General features: G+C 43.9%; 1 protein-coding gene across 2 annotated transcripts in view; it reads right to left on the bottom strand.

Annotated features, from left to right (window-relative positions):
- itgb5 (integrin, beta 5) overlaps positions 1–22,494 on the bottom strand; it is a 70,792-nt gene that overhangs the window by 9,270 nt on the left and 39,028 nt on the right. For both annotated transcript variants that reach the window (XM_084180061.1, XM_084180060.1), the window contains 4 exons: positions 4,002–4,224; positions 2,991–3,091; positions 1,533–1,652; positions 974–1,140 (listed from right to left, as the gene is read on the bottom strand). In XM_084180061.1, the coding sequence (XP_084036187.1) occupies positions 974–1,140; positions 1,533–1,652; positions 2,991–3,091; positions 4,002–4,224 (611 nt within the window). The remainder of the gene's footprint in view (positions 1–973; positions 1,141–1,532; positions 1,653–2,990; positions 3,092–4,001; positions 4,225–22,494) is intronic.

Raw genomic sequence — 22,494 nt, 5'->3', positions numbered from 1 at the left:
AAACAGGTTTTCCCCTAGAATTTTACCTGTGCTTAGATCTATTCCGTCCGTCCGTCCCCCCCCCCCCAAAAAAAAACGTAATAGTCCTTGCTGATGACAAGCATACCCATAGTATGATGCAGCCACCACCACGCTTGAAAATATGAAGAGTGGTACTCTGTGATGTGTTGGATTTGCCCCAAACATAACGCTTTGTATTCCGGACATAAAGTTAATTTCTTTGCCACATTTTTTGCAGTTTTACTTTAATGCCTTATTGCAAAAGGATGCATATTTTGGAATATTTGTATTCTGTACAGGCATCCTTATTTTCACTCTGTCATTAAGGTTAGTATTGTGGAGTAACTACAATCACTGCCATTAAACTCTAACTGTTTTAAAGTCACCATTGGCCTCATGGTGAAATCCCTGAGCGGTTTCCTTCCTCTCAGGCAACAGAGTTAGGAAGGACACCTGTATCTCTGTAGTGACTGGGTGTATTGATACACCATCCAAAGTGTAATTAATAACTTCACCATGCTCAAAGGGATATTCAAGGTCTGCTTTTTTTTTGCACGACATTGGAAAACCTCCCTGGTTTTTGTGGTTTAATCTGTGTTTGAAATTCACTGCTCGACTGAGGGACCTTACAGATAATTGTATGTGTGGGGTACAGAGAGGAGGTAGTTATTCAAAAAATCATGTTAAACACTATTATTGCACAAAGAGTCCATGCAACTTATTATGTGACTTGTTAAGCAAATCTTTACTCCTGAACTTATTTAGGCTTGCCATAACAAAGGGGTTGAATACTATTGACTCAAGACATTTCTGCTTTTCATTTTTAATTAATTAGTAAACATTTCGAAAAACATAATTCCACTTTTGAAATTCAGGCTGTAACACAACAAAATGTTGAAAAAGTCAAGGGGTGTGAATACTTTCTGAAGGCACTGTAAATCACTGTCATAAGTAGGTTAATCATCCTCCTCACCATCTCGTAACGTGCGCGGCAGCGTGCGCTCTGGAAGCGGGCAAACTCTCGCCGGTCGTGCACAGTGATGACCAGCTTCCAGATGGCTAGCAGCACAATGCCCACCAGCAGGATACTACCCACCACCGCCAGGAGGACTGTCATGGCATCCGGCGCTGCGCCACACTCTGGAGACGGGAGGGGAGACACAAACAAACAAACATAAACAAGGGTTAATAAAAAGCAGATATACACAGGAACTAAGAAAATACACAAAGATATAGCTAGGAGAAATATAGAAAGAGACATATACACTGAACAAAAATATAAACGCAACGTGTAAAGTGTTGGTTTCATGACATATACATCTAATATCATAACCCCACTGTCCAATAGAATGCATGTCCACAAGAGGCCCAGACTGACACTCACCAGATAATAACAAACAGACATGGTATACAGTATTTCATACTGCAACACATGGCCTTCTCTGTTATTGTTTTCATCCTCCATTTCTTTGAATGTAAAGAGAAGCAGCTGGCTGATGTGTTATGTCCATGTTTTCTGTAGCAGTACTGACCTGGCTCTTTGAGCGCGGTGAGGACTGACATGCCGTTGGTGTGTTCAGAGTACATGAACTTCATCACACACTCGTTCTCTGTCTTGTACAAGCAAAGGACAGCGTTTGGGTCTTCCGTTTCTGTAAGAGGACAAAAAGAGAGAGAGGCGCTGCTGAGACACAAGCAATAAAACAGCTGGCGAAACTTACTGAGAGAAGAAACAGAAAGAGAAGAAAGAAAACAAGAGAATGGTGAGAGCTCCAACAACACAACAATGTGGGAAAATGTATCAAGACGCATTGCTTTAATGAGAAATCCCTCTTGGAGGAGTGAGTGATCACATTCCACAGTAAGGACAGAGATACTTGCTTTGGTTTTTTGTCCTTGTTTTTGCAAACTCTTCATCATTCAAATATTCTAAACGCCTTGGGAACTGAGGAGAGACTAGCTCTAGCCCCCTACACCTTCTTCCCTCTCCCCTTGCTTCCCTCCAGCCTCCTCTCCCCTCTCTGCTTTCAGCAGGAGAGAAGTTACCGGAATGTACATGCAGAGTCTATTAGGGGAGGTCAGATGGTTGGAATAGCAGAGCGAGAGAATGCAGTGAAACAGAACAGATCTAGGACTGGCAGGGCAGTGAGGGCAGAGCTGGGACAGGCGACAGTGAGATATTATAACAAGCCCTTTAAATCCAGAGCCCAAGGTGCATCTGAAATGGCACTCTATTGGCATGTCAGCATCACAATGCCCCCACAAGCAACATTAACATATTAATACATTCCTAGACAACTATCCCCCGCAATGCAAAATGCTGAGGGGATCCAGACAGACCAAATCCTGGGACTGTCTATGTTCCACTTAAGGGTCATGGCTTTTAGAGTTATGGGTGCAGGTTGAGTTACATGTTTGTTTAGAGGGTGTGGTAGATGGGGAGTGTAAGGGCGTCATGTTTTTGAACCAAATGATGGGTTTGGCTGCATGGCGCTGCCCGTTATTATAAGCTGCTACCTGGAGGACAGAACAGAAGATGTCCGTCTCCTCTGCCACTAGATACCCAGACTGACACTCGCCAGAAAATAACATAAACAGACACCCACGCTGGACTGGAGAGGGTATATTTATTTTCATAAGTAATTACAGACGTGGCGTATGGGCGTGTGTGTGGGTCGGAGAACCGTGCGTTACTTTGGTCTGAGCTAACCTGTCAGAGCAGCTGGGTCATGTCACATTAGCTGAAACAGCTCAAACAGTTGTACATACGCCTTGTTTTGGCAAGGCTGTGCACAATAAGAGCGTGAGAGAGCTAATAAACTAAGACAAGGGAAGAGGTCTGTAACGCATCAACAACAAACTGCTGCAGACGCTAACCACAGATGTTGATACTCCTCTGTGTGTGTGTGTGTGTGTATGTATGTATGTGTGTGTCTGCTGGCCAGCTGATGTTAGAGAGGGAAGCCACAGTCAGTGTGTTGTTTACTCACTAAGTGTTTCCACGGTGATGATCTCGTCCTTGCATAGCCGCTGGCAGGTTTGGTTGTCGGACAGTCTTCCGGAGTCGAAAAGTCGGCACTCGATGCATTCCCTGAGAGAGAGAGAGAGATGGAGAGATGACAGAGAGAGACCGTGAGCGTGGCCTAATGACATACATCATACGTGTAGTGTTTACAGGAGCACAGAGGTGACCAGGCCTTGAGTTTAAGGTCAGTTTATGGTCAAGGGTCACACACTAAAAGGTCACCTTTTACCTCTGAAATGAGAGCCATATGTGATTATAGGAGCATGCTGGGAGGGTACCACTGTGACTGATAGCAACACATTCCCTGGGAAAGACTGCTGATAAACTCTGAGCCTGAGTGATTAGAGCGAGGAGTTTCGGTCGTAACCTTTCGTTTTTTCGGGGGACACCAATGGAATGGGAGCCATCTTAACATCTTCTTAGCGTATTGTCTTAAGCGTAAATCATAGTCCACATACGTTGAGACGCAATAGTCCGGCGTCCCATTGTGACATAGCTACGCGGCTCTGAGACCACCATCCGTGGGGGGGACACAGCCCAAAAGCGCACCTCTCCACAATTCCCAACCAAAGGGTCTCCGGTATGCCTCACCTATTCATTTGAATGTGTTGACAGTTGGACAAATTTTATGAACTGCGCTGAGAATTAGAAAAGTATGAAAGCCAACGGTCCAATATTTTACAACACTGCTGTGTGTACGCATACACGTTTGGTACTCTGATAGACCCTTTACAGAAATAATCTAGAGCTAATCTAAAGTGAGTTATATGAGTCTTAAATCCTTTTTGTACCTTAATGCATGGTAATGGATGATATGGGTCTTATCATGATGGGTCAAATCTCACCTTCAGGTGCACATTAGAAACCCCTGGACACTTAGGACATGGCTGCCCTGCTCTCCCTCCCCTCTCTTCTTGCCCTGCATCTCTCAGTCTCCCCCCCCCACTTCATACATCCCTTCCTCTCTGTCCCGTACCTTTTGGTGCCACAGGCATCGGGGCAGGTGGGGCATTTCTCGCAGGTGTCCCCAAAGGCCCCTGGTTCTGTACAATGGCAGCGCCCGCACGCACAACTGCCTCGCCCACTACAGATCTTCCCATCATCAGACACACAGGAAGACGTGTCCGTGGAACAGTTACAGTTGTCCCCGATGTAGCCTGCGTGGCACTTACACTCCCCACAGTGGCACTCTCCGTGACCTGAGAAGAGAGAGGAGGTAAGGAGGGGGAGACTGTGAGGACAGTCATACTACACAGACACAGATTCAAGCGGTATTAACACAGGTCCATATGGTAGCGCCAAGGAGCTTTAAAGGGTCAATATGCAGTTGATACATACACTTTTTGGTCTTATAAATGAATGATATGTACCCATTGATTCTTGAAGTGTATAACTATAAATGCTTAGTTCAACTGTCGTACCCCATCAGAACCCAAAATATAAACTTATTTTAATCCAATGTTTGTAAAAAAAAGAAGGCCATTCTAACTGGGAAGAAAATTCAAACATGAAGAAACTATCTATCTATAGACGACACAGCCATTCACAATAATTCGGCTTAACCCAAATTGTTATGGATCACAAAAGCGGTCTTCTTCCTTGCCAGAAATGCCTCATCAGTCATGAACAACTGGAGTACTTTCAATTATTCCAGTCGGGGATTGGGCCTCTAGAACCAACCATCTTAAATGGAACTAAGCTTATCGACATCAGAACTAGCCCATGGTCAAGCTAAGCCTTAAGGGTGTGATGTCAGAGTGGAGTTAATCACTGTTCAAACACTCATTTGTCTCAGTAGCGGTCCTGTGTGTGTGTGTTAGTGGCAGATCTCACAGTAACAACACACAGTAGGCTGGGTTCTTCAGTCAAGAGAAATAACCCCTTAATGGGGACACACAACAGCTGTGATTATACCCTAACTGCTGTGGCCTTCGATAATCTCAAGTTTAAAAAAGACAGAGGCGGAGATGGCAAAGCCTTATCAATGTAAAACAATTAGGCTACTGTACTGTTGATTTTTTGATTGAATACTACTCAAATAAATTGTGAAATACCTATCTGAATAAATAAAATAAAATGACTGAAGGGGTCACACACACCGATAATGGATCTATCGATCGTTCAGCGCGCTGTTGACGTCTGACTGCTGATTCTATGTGTAAAATCAGTTTGCAGGGGTGGCAGGTAGCTTAGTGGTTAAGAGCGTTGTGCCAGTAACCGAAAGGTCGCTGGTTCTAATCCCCGAGCCGACTAGGTGAAAAACCTGTCGATGTGCCCTTGAGCAAGGCACTTAACCCTAATTGCTCCTGTAAGTCGCTCTGGATAAGAGCGTCTGCTGAATGACCAATTTATTTATTTATATATATTATTTGCAAGTACTCTCAGCAGGCAACCGTTATTGGTGTGTTCAAGCCTTAACCCGATGTGGGCAAAATTTTCATCGGCCAAGTTTAGACCATAATCCAAACACGTGCCAGAAGCACAGACCAGGTGAATCCAGGTGAAAGCTATGATCCCTAATTGATGTCACTTGTTAAATCCACTTCAATCAGTGTAGATGAAGGGGAGGAGACAGGTAATATATTTTTTTTTAAAGCCTTTTAGACAATTGAGACATGGATTGTGTGTGCCATTCAGAGGGTGAATGGGAAGACAAAATATTTAAGTGCCTTTGAGCGGGGTATAGTAGAAAATGTGCTAAACAAATCAAAATATATTTTTTCTTTGAGATTCTTCAAATAGCCACCCTTTGCCTTGATGACAACTTTGCACACTCTTGGCATTCTCTCAACCAGCTTCATGAGGTAGTTACCTGGAATGCCTTTCAATTAAAAAGGTGTGCCTTGTTAAAAGTTCATTTGTGGGATTTCTTTCCTTCTTAATGCGTTTGAGCCAATCAGTTGTGTTGTGAAAAGGTAGGGGGGGTATATAGAAGATAGCCCAATTTGCTAAAAGACCATGTCCATATTATGACAAGAACAGCTCAAATAAGCAAAGAGAAACGACAGTCTATCATTACTTTAAGACATGAAGGTCATTCAATACGGAACATTTCAAGAACTTTGAAAGTTTCTTCAAGTGTATTCGCAAAAACCATCAAGCGCTATGATGAAACTAGCTCTCATGAGGACCGCCACAGGAGTGGAAGACCCAGAGTTACCTCTGCTGCAGAGGATAAGTTCATTAGAGTTACCAGCCTCAGAAATTGCAGCCCAAATAAATGCTTCACAGAGTTCAAGTAACAGACACATCTCAACATCAACTGTTCAGAGGAGACTGTGTGAATCAGGCCTTCATGGTCAAATTGCTGCAAAGAAACCACTACTAAAGGACACCAATAAGAAACACGAGCAATGGACATTAGACCGTTGGAAATTGGTCCTTTGGTTTGGAGTCCAAATTTGAGATGTTTTGTTCCAACCACCGTGTCTTTGTGAGACGCTGTGTGGGTGAACGGATGATCTCTTGATGTGTATTTCCCATCGTAAAGCATGGAGGAGGAGGTGTTATGGTGTGTGGGGGTGCTTTGCTGGTGACACTGTCTGATTTATTTAGAATTCAAGGCACACTTAACCAGCATGGCTACCACAGCATTCTGCAGCGATACGCCATCCCATCTGGTTTGGCCTTAGTGGGGCTATCATTTGTTTTCCAACAGGACAATGACCCAACACACCTCCAGGCTGTGTAAGGGCTATTTTACCAAGAGGGAGAGTGATGGAGTGCTGCATCAGATGACCTGGCCTCCACAATCCACCGACCTCAACCAAATTGAGATGGTTTGGGATGAGTCGGACCGCAGAGTGAAGGAAAAGCAGCCAACAAGTGCTCAGCATATGTGGGAACTCCTTCAAGACTGATGGAAAAGCATTCCAGGTGAAGCTGCTTGAGAGAATGCCAAGAATGTGCAAAGCTGTCAAAGGGTGGCTATTTGAAGAATCTCAAATGAAAAATATATTTTAATTTGTTTAACACTTTGGTTAATACATGATTCCACGTGTTATTTCATAGTTCTGATGTCTTCAATATTATTCTACAATGTAGAAAATAGTAAAAATAAAGAAAAACCATTGAATGAGTAGGTGTTCTAAAACTTTTTACCGGTAGTGTGTGTGTGTGTATATATATATATATATATACATATATATATATATATATACACACATATACACAGTGAGGGAAAAAAGTATTTGATCCCCTGCTGATTTTGTACGTTTGCCCACTAACAAAGACATGATCAGTCTATAATTTTAATGGTAGGTTTATTTGAACAGTGAGAGACAGAATAACAACAAAAAAATCCAGAAAAACAAATGTTATAAATTGATTTGCATTTTAATGAGGGAAATAAGTATTTGACCCCTCTGCAAAACATGACTTAGTACTTGGTGGCAAAACCCTTGTTGGCAATCACAGAGGTCAGACGTTTCTTGTAGTTGGCCACCAGGTTTGCACACATCTCAGGAGGGATTTTGTGCCACTCCTCCAAGTCATTAAGGTTTCGAGGCTGACGTTTAGCAACTCGAACCTTCAGCTCCCTCCACAGATTTTCTATGGGATTAAGGTCTGGAGACTGGCTAGGCCACTCCAGGACCTTAATGTGCTTCTTCTTGAGCCACTCCTTTGTTGCTTTGGCCGTGTGTTTTGGGTCATTGTCATGCTGGAATACCCATCCACGACCCATTTTCAATGCCCTGGCTGAGGGAAGGAGGTTCTTACCCAAGATTTGACGGTACAAAGCCCCGTCCATCGTCCCTTTGATGCGATGAAGTTGTCCTGTCCCCTTAGCAGAAAAACACCTCCAAAGCATAATGTTTCCACCTCCATGTTTGATGGTGGGGATAGTGTTCTTGGGGTCATAGGCAGCATTCCTCCTCCTCCAAACACGGCGAGTTGAGTTGATGCCAAAGAGCTCAATTTTGGTCTCATCTGACCACAACACTTTCACCCAGTTCTCCTCTGAATCATTCAGATGTTCATTGGCAAACTTCAGACGGCCCTGTATATGTGCTTTCTTGAGCAGGGGGGCCTTGCGGGCGCTGCAGGATTTCAGTCCTTCACGGCGTAGTGTGTTACCAATTGTTTTCTTGGTGACTATGGTCCCAGCTGCCTTGAGATCATTGACAAGATCCTCCCGTGTAGTTCTGGGCTGATTCCTCACCGTTCTCATGATCATTGCAACTCCACGAAGTGAGATCTTGCATGGAGCCCCAGGCCGAGGGAGATTGACAGTTATTTTGTGTTTCTTCCATTTGCGAATAATCGCACCAACTGTTGTCACCTTCTCACCAAGCTGCTTGGCAATGGTCTTGTAGCCCATTCCAGCCTTGTGTAGGTCTACAATCTTGTCCCTGACATCCTTGGAGAGCTCTTTGGTCTTGGCCATGGTGGAGAGTTTGGAATCTGATTGATTGATTGCTTCTGTGGACAGGTGTCTTTTATACAGGTAACAAGCTGAGATTAGGAGCACTCCCTTTAAGAGTGTGCTCCTAATCTCAGCTCGTTACCTGTATAAAAGACACCTGGGAGCCAGAAATCTTTCTGATTGAGAGGGGGTCAAATACTTATTTCCCTCATTAAAATGCAAATAAATGTATAACATTTTTGACATGCGTTTTTCTGGATTTTGTTGTTGTTATTCTGTCTCTCACTGTTCAAATAAACCTACCATTAAAATTATAGACTGATAATTTCTTTGTCAGTGGGCAAACGTACAAAATCAGCAGGGGATCAAATACTTTTTTCCCTCACTGTATATATATATATATATATATAGAAAGAGAGAGATATACTGAACAAAAATAGGTCATATAAGGAAATCAGTCAATTGAAATATATTTCACATGACTGGGCAGGGGCGCAACCATGGGTGGGCCTGGGAGGGCATAGGCCCACCCACTGGGGAGCTAGGTCCAGCCAATCAGAATACGTTTTTCTCCACAAAAGGGCATTATTACAGACAGAAATACTTCTCAGTTTCATCAGCTGTCCGGGTGGCTGGTCTCAGACGATCCCGCAGGTGAAGAAGCCGGATGTGGAGGTCCTGGGCTGGCGTGGTTACACGTGGTCTGCGGTTGTGAGGCCGGTTGGATGTACTGCCAAATTCTCTAAAACGACGTTGGAGGCGGCTTATGTTAGAGAAATTAACATTCAATTCTCTGGCAACAGCTCTGGTGGACATTCCTGCAGTCAGCATGCCAATTGCACGCTCCCTCAAAACTTGAGACATCTGTGGCATAGTGAGACAAAACTGCACATTTTAGAGTGGCCTTTTATTGTCCCCAGCACAAGGTGCACCTGTGTAATGATCATGCTGTTTAATCAGCTTCTTGATATGCCACACCTGTCAGGTGGATGGATTATCTTGGCATGCTCACTAACAGGGATTTAAACACATTTCTGCACAAAATTTGAAAGAAATAAGCTTTTTGTGCATATGAACAATTTCCGAGATCTTTTATTTCAGCTCATGAAAAATGGGACCAACACTTTACATGTTGCGTTTATATTTTTGTTCAGTATAGATAGAGTGACCTCTAAGGGTTATGTAGTTCTCCACCTGCAATGCTCATCCATATAGCCTTGGGAAATAAGTGGACACTGGGACGTTACGTTACATGAGACCAAACTTTCTCAGGCTTTTCTGAAAGAGAAAAAGACAAGTCTGGTCTGATCTCTCCTAATGCAATCCAGGTGTCTTAGCAATCTCTCTCTCCTCTAATGGCAGGAGAATTCCACTGGGTTTAAGTATTAGGAAAGCCTAATACTATAATAAACTTTACAGATTGAACAACAGGGGGCTAACTAACCAGTCTGAACCTTGCAGCACAACAACAATGCTAAACTGCTAGCGTACAGAGTGATATTCCATCTATGGAGCACCTATTAGGGGCCTTTTTTTAAGCTTGTTCTAGAATCTACAGAAGGATTCCATTCTGTTGTGGGACAGTAGAGATGTATGCCAACTGACAGACAGGGCCCAGAGAATGTGGGCCGCCTAACAAATTGAATTAGTGCTCTCTGAGTAGGATGTTCACATTGTTTTAAAGACATACTACACCTCAAATCATGGGTAATAAGTTACAGGTTGAAGTGCCCCTCGGAAAGATGTTCGAGGCGGCAATAAAAAGCCAAAGCCAAAAAGACTGACTCTTTTCTTAATAAAACCGGACAGTCTCTAAAATGCTTTCAATTTGATTTGATTATAAACATACGGGTGTCAGAAGTTAAAACGTGGAATTGGCATTTCTTTATTCAGCCCAAGTTGCCATGAGTGAGTCACATACACCAGAGTCCTGTTTTAAAGAGATTCTCCGGAACTTATGTATACTTCTTAGCCAGTAGTTCTGAAAGTAGCACTCATGTTGGTAGCTCAGTTGGTAGAGCATGGCGCTTGCAACGCCAGGGTTGTGGGTTCGTTTCCCACGGGGGGCCAGTATGAAAAATGTATGCACTCACTATCTGTACGTCGCTCTGGATAAGAGCGTCTGCTAAATGACTAAAATGTCAAATGTAATGAGCCAAAAGTAGTCCCCGACAATTGCATACTACGTCACATATGTGCACCACGTCATTGCGCTCTCGCTCTCTCTCTGCTGTGTCCACTGAGCCGTTGGGCCAGCCTTGCAACCTCATTGGATAACACTGGGCAGGCCTCTTACTCGCTGTCACTGAAATGAGAGGGGCTGAAGCTCATTGGCTAGAACTCGAATTGCTAGGGTGCTGGCCCACGTGGGGAGAAATGTAGGGAAAATGGCGTGACACAGCTTTAAAAAAAAGCCGCTTTCAAACTAGGGATTTCGTGGCTAATTGAGGTAAAACAGTAATTCTGCTCATAGATTATGCATGTATGAACTACACGTTGACACATCCAGGTTTAAAAAATACTTTCCTAGTCGCCAATGTACCGGAGCATGTCTTTAAAGGGTTTGTGCTGTTTTTAAGGATCATATTTTAAGAGGTGGAAAAGTTGAGTCTGGTCAAATTAATCATCCCTGTGGTTTACGGTCACGTCATCTCTGCGCCCAACGGTCACTGATGGCGGCCAGTAGCACAACCATGGTGTGTGTGTGTGTTTGTGTGCACAACCCTGCCTTTGGTCCTGGTGGCTGAGTCACTGTGAGAGAGGCCTGGGAACGTGTCCTTTAACAGAGGGCACTGCTGGGAAGTTCATAGTGTGGGCGGCAAGGTTACAGTAGATCAGGGCTTTCCAACCCTGTTCCTGGAGAGCTACCATCCTGAATGTTTTTGCTCCAACCCTAATCTAGCGCACCTAATTCGAATAATTAGCTGGTTGATGAAAAAAAATAAAAATAAATCTGGTTAGTTACAACTGGGGCTGGAGCAAAAACTTACAGGAGGGTAGCTCTCCAGGAACAGGGTTGGAGAGCCCTACAGTAGATTCATCTTGGTTTGTTTGGGTAATGCTCACTTGACCGTCTACATGGCACACTGACTACTGCCTCATGGCTTCTATGATATTGTTTTCAAACACTGAGGCAAGTCCTAACGTGCTTCCGTCACACCTGTTTCCTCTATTCTCTACTTCTTGTGTGTGTGTGTGTGTGTGTCTGTGTGTGCCTGTGTGTGTGAGAGAGAAAGTGTGTTTTTAAATAACAGAGTGAGGAGGCAGAGTGCCCAGAACATGTAGATGAGGATCAGTAGAGCTGGTTTAATGATTTGTAATCCGGTGTAAAATGCCCTAGGGAGGTCAGGACTCAAAGCAGTACAAGCATTTCCTCTGATAGCATCAAGACCATTTCTCTTCTGACTGAAGGTCAGTACTGGTGTGGACTCGTCACCATGGTCACATAGCCCTACTAATAATCCTCATCCCTGAATGACCCTTTATATCATTTGGTTGGGTACTATGGGCATGTAATCAGATAGGCCTACAGTACATTAAATCACTATGGGTCTAATTCTCCATTGGGCATGTCTCACCAACAGGCATGCTCTTTTTCTAGCTGCAGACAGAGTTCACTGAGAAAGCATATGGGGTAATGTAGCAATAAATTATAAAAACACCCAACTGTACGTAATAACTAGCACACATTCCATTATCGTCACCGAATTCCACTCACACCCTGAAACAGATGTGCATTTGGCATAATGCATGGGTACTGGTCTGGTGCAGTTAATCATCTTAGCCTTGGGCTGTTGTAATGGTGTAATTCAGCAGTTTATATTTTGCTTATCTTTTCCCCGCTAATGACTTGGTCCTCCTGACATCCAGGCCAGCATGCCAGGCAGAGAGATCAAACTAAGGCTGTGTCACAAATGGCACCATATTCCCTAATAAGTGCACTACTTTTGACCAGGGCTCATCGGGATGCAGGCTTAGCCCCAGATAAACTGAGCCATAATGAGGGGAGATCCGACCCACTTCATCTCAGTCAAAGCTCTGCAAGCGCGCACTCTCGCCCTCCCCCCCCCCCCCCAAGATTTAGGTCACTGAGTTAAGTCAATGCACATCTCGCATCACTGCCATTCTGGCTACAGAACAGCACTCTCTCTCTCGCTCTCTGACAGAGAACAACAAGCGAGATACAGGCAGAAAAGGACCAGAAAAGTAGTCTATCCCTTTCACAGCCAAAGCCCAGCTCAGCTCAGTCCAGGGCACTAGGCCAAAGCAACTAAATCACACGTGGGGGAGTGCAGATATATCTACCAAGCCCCAGAGAGAGAGAGAAAGTAATTCAAACAGAACTAAAGTGGCAGGTTGGGCTGAGAGTGTTGTTGCCTTCCTCAGTGCTGGGGTTAGCACTGAAAATATAGGCTTGGAATATACAGTGCCTTGCAAAAGTATTCATCCCCCTTGGCGTTTTTCCTATTTTGTTGCATTACAACCTGCAATTTAAATAGATTTTTATTTGGATTTCATGTAATGGACATACACAAAATAGCCCAAATTGGTGAAGTGAAATGAAAAAAAATAACTTGTTTCAAAGAATTCTCAAAAATAAATAACGGAAAAGTGGTGCGTGCATATGTATTCACCCCCTTTGCTATGAAGCCCCTAAATAAGATCTGGTGCAACCAATTACCTTCAGAAGTCACATAATTAGTTAAATAAAGTCCACAATTTAAGTGTCACATGATCTCAGTATATATACACACACACACCTGTTCTGAAAGGTCTGCAACACCACTAAGCAAGGGGCACCACCAAGCAAGTGGCACCATGAAGACCAAGGAGCTCTCCAAACAGGTCAGGGACAAAGTTGTGGAGAAGTACAGATCAGGGTTCGGTTATAAAAAAATATCAGAAACTTTTAACAGCCCATGGAGCCCCATTAAATCCATTATAAAAAAATGGAAAGAATATGGCACCACAACAAACCTGCCAAAAGAGGGCCGCTCACCAAAACTCACGGACCAGGCACTGTAAGATGACATATAGGTGAAGTATAGGGTTTGAATGTGTTGAGTATGAGGTTGGCTGATTGGCTGACTTCAGACCAGGATAATATGGAACCTAAGAAGTGTTAGAGAGGCAGGTAAGTGCGGGTTAGTTAGAGAATGGTCGATGCACTGTAGGCCTATGGATTTGTAAGTGCGATAGAGTGGAGAGATTCAGCTTCAAAGCAAATGGGAGAAAGGTAAACATTATGCAGGTCGTTTTGTAAGAGGCTGCAAAATAAACAAAATGTTTCCTATACCGAGTTATTTCTGAAGTCTGGACCAACTGCTGTGTTTCCAAATACAGTATTTCCTGTCTGTTGCCTGAGACTGTCCAAACTCCTGCTGACTCACTGCTCTCTGTCCTTCTTCTCACAACACACAGAGACAGACAGACACACAGAGAAAAACAATAGGTAGAACAGGAGTCATTCAACTGATTTACAACTGCTGTGAGCCTGGGGCTGGTTGAAAGCATAAACTTTAGCCCTCTCTACTGCTTTTGATTCTGTTGCTCATTTATGGACCAAAATAGTATTTTAATGAAAAAAAGTACAGCTTTAAAAACAAAATGGGTCACTGAAATGTTAAGGCCCCCATTAAAGGGTGGAAAGATTTTAAACATCTGTTAAAAAGCAAAAACACTACATGAACTGCAGAACACATGGGTCCCATTTTGATGACACAAAAAGTGTTGTTGCTAGTGTCAATAGAAAACATACATGAAGCCTCCTTAGTGGCGCAGCGGTCTAAGGCACTGCATCACAGTGCTTGAGGCGTCACTACAGACCCGGGTTTGTTCTCAGGCTGTGTCACAACTGGCCGTGACCGGGAGTCCCATAGGGCGGCGCACAATTGGCCCAGCGTCGTCCGGGTTAGGGGAGGGTTTGGCCGGTGGAGGGGGGGGGACTTTACTTGGCTCATCGCACTCTAACAACTCCTTTTGGCGGGCCGGGCGCCTGCAGGCTGACTTCGGTCGTCAGTTGAACGGTGTTTCCTCCGACACATTGGTGCGGCTGGCTTCCGGGTTAAGCTGGCGGGTGTTAAGGATCGCGGTTTGGCAGGTCATGTTTTGGAGGACGCATGACTCGACCTTCGCCTCTCCTGAGCCCGTTGGGGAGTTGCAGCGATGAGACAATTGGATCGCAATTAGATATCACGAAATTGGGGAGAAAAAGGGGGTAAAAAAAGTAATAATAATAAAAAGAAAAGAAAACACACAGGACATCAATGACAGGACAATGGTCATTTCTATGGGTTTAAAACCAAACAGTGTCCATATACTGTACACACAGAACACGACCACACATATTTAGAATTTCACACAGACTATTATTGGTACAGTCTGTTTTCACAACAACTCTGCTTTTTTGTGCCATAGAAATGTCCCCCACAGTCTAATGCCTGCCCTGTAGAAGGACCCTAAAGAACTCAACCTCAAACCCAGATTACACATCCCCTATCTGGTGTTGCCGTGGCCATACAGAGATACTAGATACTAGAATCTCCCCATGCTGATAGTCAGTCAGAGACTTCTACCAGAGGCAGTGACTCCGGTGTAGCAGCAGGAAACACACTTTCTGAAGTTCCTGCTCTCAGTTGAGCACAGTGATGTGAGGAATAAGGATAGGTAGTCACTAGGGCTAATTCACACTAGGGCTGAGATGGAGAGAGATTGAGGAGAGGAAGTAAGTAAGTATCATATTATTAAGTAAGTCAAATAGGTAAGGATGGAAGCTGGGCCATGCTGCTTTCCAGTGGTATGGCTGATTGATGGAGCTGAGATGAAGAGAGGAGATTGAGGAGGAGTTGTAAGAATAGAGCCTTGCTGCGCACCACAGTGTCCCAAACTGACGCTATAAAGACATACTGTATACTGGAGTCATAAGCGCCTGTTTAAAGCTGGAATCCTTAATGGTGAAACTGTCCGTTCGTTTGGGATATTACAACAATAAAGACGTGCAAACAACAAACACTGTTTTTCCCCTCTGACATCATCGCACGCGCGATAGAACAGCATATTATGTACTGCAATCCTTTTGACCCCTCTGCTCGATGCACCTCACCTCCGTTTAGTCCTCAAAACAAAAACAATAACAAAGGTACTGGGTCGGACAGTGCCGCTGTTTCCCCTAATGCGGATTCCACCTTTAAAGACTAAGCTTCTTTATGATCTCTTTTCTAGATATGGGAAAAGGCCTTGTCATGGATATTACTGGGAGTCTCTTATGGTGGAGCATCTTGATGTACAGGAAGAGAGGATTAGTAATAGGCTACATTCTTCCCTCTTCAAAACGTAGTCTGAAATGTATTTAAAGTACAGGTGGAGTCAATCATGCTATCCTATTTTATAAGATTGAAAGAACGTGAGAACTACTGTCGTAAGTTTGAACATCGATTTCAAAGAGCTACATGCATCCATTATTGCACTGGGCCACTCCCTTTGCTTGGGAAGTCTACGGCCTCTAATGATCGCTTTGAAAGCAGAACATTATCGCCATAACCACACGGCTTAATTATATGTTTTCAAATGAGATTATATGTGTCACAGTCGCAGAATACAAAGATCTGGTCTCTACAGTCCAAAGACCTGGCTTCAATTGAAGTAAGCGACTCATTTTGTCTAATAGCAAAGTAGAACAAAAGGTAAACAACGTTCCAATCCCAGCATGTATTTGGTCCGTCTGACCTCAGTCCAGGGTTATGCTATGGTGGTTTGTGGTTCCACCTTTTATTTTGAATGGTTACTTTATAAAGGACCCTGTTGTGGAAACGCAAACAAATAATCTGCCTGTATACAAGTCTTTGAGGAGATTGGAACTTATTTGTACGAATGAAGGCTTTGAGTTTCTGGCTGCTGTACAAACGCACCATACGAACCCAACAGAGAGAAGAAGTCCGAGCACAGCTGCCAAGAGGCTCAAATGTAGAGACATACCCAATTCCCCATCACACCACAGCACTCCCGGATGGTCAGCACACTGCCAAAGAGTACAGAGATGGTTTCACAATGGGGGGAGAAAACCACAAAAACTACACAGGGAGAGAGAGAGAGACTAAACCCTGCAAAGTCTCAACAAAGTGACAGTGGCCTCTGTAAACAGATCAGCCAGAGCTCTTCCACTTCAGTGAAGGAAACTTTGCTGAGATTTGGCTATTTCAACTGAAGCCTGTAGGGCTTCCTCAAGTAGAGACTTATAAATCAAATAAATATTCACACAATAAATGTAAATCCCAAAGTTCTCATACATTTTGGACAAGAAAAATGATTTAAAAATAAATTAAAAAATCTGCACATTTTGGGGGCTTTATAGTGATATTACTAACCTATTTTGTAGAGTGGAGTCTATGCTATGACCCCAGGCCTTCAATCAGAAGTCAAAGACCAAGAGGTGCTACCATTTTCCTGAAAAACCTGGTCTGAATGAGGCAGTATCAGTTGCTAATCCATCTGTCCTCTGTAGAGAAGGGCAGGCAGGCAGCAGAACAGGCAGGCAGACGTGGAACAGGTGGGCAACCGTGGCACCGGGGGGCAGCAGTGCCATAGACTACACAGTCAGAGACACACAGGGCCTCCCTCCTGCCTCCCAACGCCTCAAGGTCAGCGCTGCTCATATTTAATGCTGCTACATTGGGAGAAAAAAAAGCTAACTGGGCAGTGGGGGAGGGGGAATGGTCATAAATACCATCCAGTTTTAGCGTAGGGAAATACCAAATTTGATTAACTGTTTTTGAGGAAGGGCAAATCCGCCTATGAGGTGGAACAGCTAAAACGTCACAGAATAAAAGTGTATGTTGACACTGTGACAGACAGCAGTGTGAGGTAGAGAAGTAGAATTTGGACGGTGTGACTTGGAGACATAGAAAAACACAGGCCGAGTTGAAAGGAACGTGGAATGTCCACTATGTTATGTATGAAAGGGCTGTGAGTGAGCCAGAGTGCTGCTATGGCCTAGTTTAACAGAGAGAAGAGCCTGGCTGGGCCTGGGAGAAGCTAATGCTTTCTGTCAGTGAGAGGGAGGGCAGAGGTGTGTTTGTGACAGTCAGACCCATAGTGCTCTGCCATGCTCCTCTAAGCCAGGCACTGTCAGTTGTGTGTGTTTTGTGTGTGTGTGTGTGTGAGTGTGTGAGAAAGAGATTGTCAGCCAGGCGCTGTCAGCAGCACAACATCTGCTCTACTCTCAACATCTGGAACATAGGACAACAGTTCAATAGATAAACACCACAAACCAGAGGAGAAGCAGAGACACTGCCGAGTTGCAACAGTTCAATAGATAAACATCACAAACCAGAGGAGAAGCAGAGACACTGCCGAGTTGGACCGATGATCCTCGCAGAAACACAGAGGCAAAATTTTTTACAAGGACTGACATATCCCTAATCAAGGGCCCAGGAAGGAGCTATATAGGGATCTAGCTTTCTCAGTTACCAAGGGCACTGTGGAGTATGGACCCAGCTGTGACACACTAGACTACAAGAGGATTGTTCTTGGCTCAATCCACGCCTTTTCTATGGCTATGGCGTGCCCCCCAAACTGTTCCCATATGCTGTCGACTGAGCTCCAACATATTTTTAGTCTGCTCTGATGTTCCTTCAGTACAATATGAGTTATTGGACATGACAATTTCTTCTCCTTCAAGACAGTATCACAACAACTGGCCCATCTGTGTGTCTCTCTTCTCTATCGGAGGACATAACAGTAACAGTTCTCAAATGTGTGTTGTTAAGCACGCATGCAGGCCAAGACAAGCTGCCTCTTGTATGTGGAGTCAAGCTTGGGTCGTCATCAGCAAAAAAGAAAAGAAAATAGTCATTCAAGGGTTTTTCATTATTTTTACTCTTTTTTACACTGTAGAATAATAGTGAAGACATCAAAACTATTAAATAACACATATGGAATCATGTAGTAACCATTTTTTTTTTTTAAACAAATCAAAATATGTTATATTTGAGATTCTTCAAATAGCCACCCTTTGCCTTGATGACAGCTTTGCACACTCTTGGCATTCTCTCAACCAGCTTCACCTGGAATGCATTTCAATTAACAGGTGTGCCTCCTTAAAAGTTAATTTGTGGAATTTCTTTCCTGAGATGGTAGGGGGGTATACAGAAGATAGCCCAATTTGGTAAAAGACCAAGTGCATATTATGGCAAGAACAGCTCAAATAAGCAAAGAGAAACGACAGTCCATCATTACTTTAAGACATGAAGGACAGTCAATATGGAACATTTCAAGAACTTCGAAAGTTTCTTCAAGTGCAGTCGCAAAAACCATCAAGCGCTATGATGAAACTGGCTCTCATGAGGACCGACACAGGAATGGAAGACCCAGAGTTACCTCTGCTGCAGAGGATAAGTTCATTAGTGAGTTACCAGCCTCAGAAATTGCAGCCCAAATAAATACTTAAGAGTTCAAGTAACAGACACATCACAACATCAACTGTTCAGAGGGGACTGTGTGAATCAGGCCTTCATGGTCAAATTGCTGCAAAGAAACCACTACTAAAGGACACCAATAATAAGAAGAGACTTGCTTGGGCCAAGAAACAACGAGCAATGGACATTAGACCGGTGGAAATGTGTCCTTTGGTCTGGAGTCCAAATTGGAGATTTTTGGTTCCAACCGCCGTGTCTTTGTGAGACGCGGTGTGGGTGAACAGATTATCTCTGCATGTGTAGTTCCCATGGAGGAAGAGGTGTTATGCTGTGGGGGTGCTTTGCTGGTGACACGGTCTGTGATTTATTTAGAATTCAACGCACACTTAACCAGCATGGCTACCACAGCATTCTGCAGCGATACGCCATCCCATCTGGTTTGGGCTTAGTGGGACTATCATTTGTTTTTCAACAGGACAATGACCCAACACACCTCCAGTCTGTGTAAGTGCTATTTTACCAAGAAAGAGAGTGATGGAATTCTGCATCAGATGACCTGTCCTCCACAATCTCCCGACCTCAACCAAATTGAGATGGTTCGGGATGAGTCGGACCGCAGAGTGAAGGAAAAGCAGCCAACAAGTGCTCAGCATATGTGGGAACTCCTTCAAGACTGTTGGAAAAGCATTCCAAGTGAAGCAAGTTGAGACAATGCCAAGAGTGTGCAAAGCTGTCATCAAGGCAAAGGGTGGCTATTTGAAGAATCTCAAATATAAAATATATTTTGATTTGTTTAACACTTTTTTGGTTTATTTCATCGTTTTGATGTCTTCACTATTATTCTACAATGTAGCTCTTAAAACCTAGAAACATACACAGTAGAGGGATGAGTGTATTTTAAATAACTACTGGTATTGACTGTTTTGTCCCGAGTCAGCACGGATGACAAAGAAACATCACCTGCCTACTGTACCAGTCATCAGACAATAGCAATTACAGGGCATGAAAATAATGTTTAGGCCTGTGTACTGGTGAGCTGATGCCACCACCCACAACTAGAACCCTATGAATAATCTAATAACCCTGGGAACAAAAGCTAATGGAGAAAACAAAGGACAAGTACAGCTTTGCAACCTTATGATTATCATAGACACACACCTGGCAGGGTTAGAACCATATTGCTCTGTTTGAGTCTATGGTTAGAACACATTAGTAACCTGTGTACAGTCTTACCTGGCTGTCTCTATCATTTATGGGTGCTGGCAACATGGTGTTCATGTTATTGAGTAGGCATTTGACACACTCCAGTGTGTGTGCGTGCGTGCGCGCGCTTGCATTTGTATGCGTGTGAGACTGTTTGATATGCTAAGGCAGCATATTTCTTTCACTTCTCAGAAGCCTGTGTTGACCTTTACAGCACAATATATTCACTCATCAGGAAACAACACATGGGAATGATGGGACTTCGTTTAACATGAATAGAAACTATATTATTTTTGACCTATGACTATGAGCTAATTGCCTCTCAGGTCCCAGATACCCTTTTACCGAAACACAGGAGGATCATGAACGAGAATGTATCTCGCCGTGCCCCGAATGCTCTTCTGTGTTAGACAGGATTTTTCTCTGGAAGAGGAGCAGTGGATGCCGGGAGCGCTGTGACTGATCAGAGGTTGCCAAGACTAGCAGAGAGAGAGATTTACTGTATACAGCCCAGCCAGACGCCTCAGAGCTCAGACAGACAGACACCATGTTTGGAGTGTGGCACCGATCGTACTCACCAGACCTACTGTGTATCAAATAGTATTTGTGGAGCAAACTGTGTCCATCTTGCACTCAAGGTAGGTTCAATCATATGCTCAAAGTATTTGAAATATTTCAAATACTAAATGAACCCAGTAGGTCTGGTACTCACTTGAGGAAAAAAACAGGCACATGAATCCATCAGTCTATCACAAATCCACAGGCCTGCTCTCCCCCTCCTCTCTCTTTCTCTCAGAGAGTAAACACTGACAGTGGAAAGTAGCCCCCTCTCAGGAGTCTGAAAGAAGGCTTTCCTTTCCCCTATCCTCTATTTGTTTGCTTTATATAGCACTCTGACCCGAGGTGCCATAGACCTCCAACAGTAACCACCATTTATACAGCTGTGGCTTTTTATCTTCCTCCAAGCAATTACAGTTTTGTTCAAACCTGACCTGTATCGAGTTATGGGGAGCTGAGGCACCACCCAGAATGCCGCCACGTCATGACGCCAGCAGAGTTTAGAATACGTTTTTAAAACATGTGTTGAGCCCGCAAAATGAAAAGCAATTACTGTTAACTCCTCCCCCCTGACGTTCTGGGAAAACGTAAAGTTATTCACTTTGCTCAGGTGCAAATGCTTTGATCTAGCGTTAAGGGATTGTTATTAAACTGTGGTGCAAATTACAGCTTAAAGTGACACGCCATAAGAGAGAATTCCTCTAGTGAAATAACCTTGTCTAACAACGGGCCGATTCTAACTTGAAGTCCACAACAAGCAACTAGGATCTTAATGCAAATCCCTCAGATGACATATGCACACTCATTTCAAGTTATTGGCAACCTGCCCAGAGTGCCACACAAATAATGTACAGTAGGAGTAGCAGATATCATGAATATGATAATAACAATGCCCTTTGGTAGCCATAGTAATCACAGCTGCATACATGTATCGACAAAGAGGTGAAGTCAGTAGCAGCCATTGTAATATAATTAGATATATCTAGAGAAAAAGGGGAGTGTGGCGTGTGGATTCCAGAAACTACACTATTCTGCTTCCTGTCTGTCCTAGGACAGTAACCTCAGATCCTTGACATGATGGAAGACATGGAAGAACATGTCCTGTGGGCCACAGTGTTTGATGTGTACAGAGAGGTCCTGTAGCAGCAGTGGTTAATCCTCTCACCACTACAGCAGTACATTGGACTAAAGAGAAGCTCTGAGATGAGATCTGACCCCATTTTCTCTGCATATTTCACTAAATATTTCAGAGTCTCTCCTCTGGAAGCCCAACAGCACGCAAGTCTTGGTGTGCGTCCCACATAGCACCCTATTTCCTATAAAGTATAGTGCACTGCTTTTGATCAGAGCCTTATGGGCCCTGGTTAAAAGTAGTGCACTATAAAATAAATAGGGTGCCATTTTGACGCAGCCTTGGAGTACCACTCACCAAATACATCCAGATGGTGCAGAGAGAGAGCTGTAGGTTTCCAGCAGCATCACCTGTAGTGCTTTGGGGATATAGGTTCTTTATTACACAGCAGGAATGGGGAGGGGGGGATCCTCGTATCTGAAGTAGTTCTATGGGGCAAGAGAGGCCCCAAACACAGCAGGAATGGGAAGGGAGAGAGTCTTGTATAGTATTTATTAGTTAGAGGAGAAAGTGGAGGAAGGACAATCCTGAGAGAGTATGGGTCTTTATCATGGTCAGGTTCAGTCAAGTTTGAGGGGGGTTGGGAGGGGATAAGGGGTTGAGGTGTCATCCTGTGTTTGCATTGGGTCAGGGGCCTACTATCCTACTGAGCAGCAGTAGGAACCTAGGTGCTGTTGAGGTAGCTTCCACCTAGCAAGGGAGAGAGGAGAGAGATATGGGGTGAGGGACAAAACAATCAAAAACACACACACGGAATGATGCACACGCTCAACGCTCACTGCTGAGCTCCGTAGTGAGT

Source organism: Coregonus lavaretus (assembly GCF_964263955.1).
Source record: "Coregonus lavaretus genome assembly, chromosome: 16".
NCBI classification, from domain to species: domain Eukaryota; kingdom Metazoa; phylum Chordata; class Actinopteri; order Salmoniformes; family Salmonidae; genus Coregonus; species Coregonus lavaretus.
The sequence above is the reverse complement of the archived record's forward strand: the minus strand, read 5'-3'. Positions and strand labels throughout refer to the sequence as shown.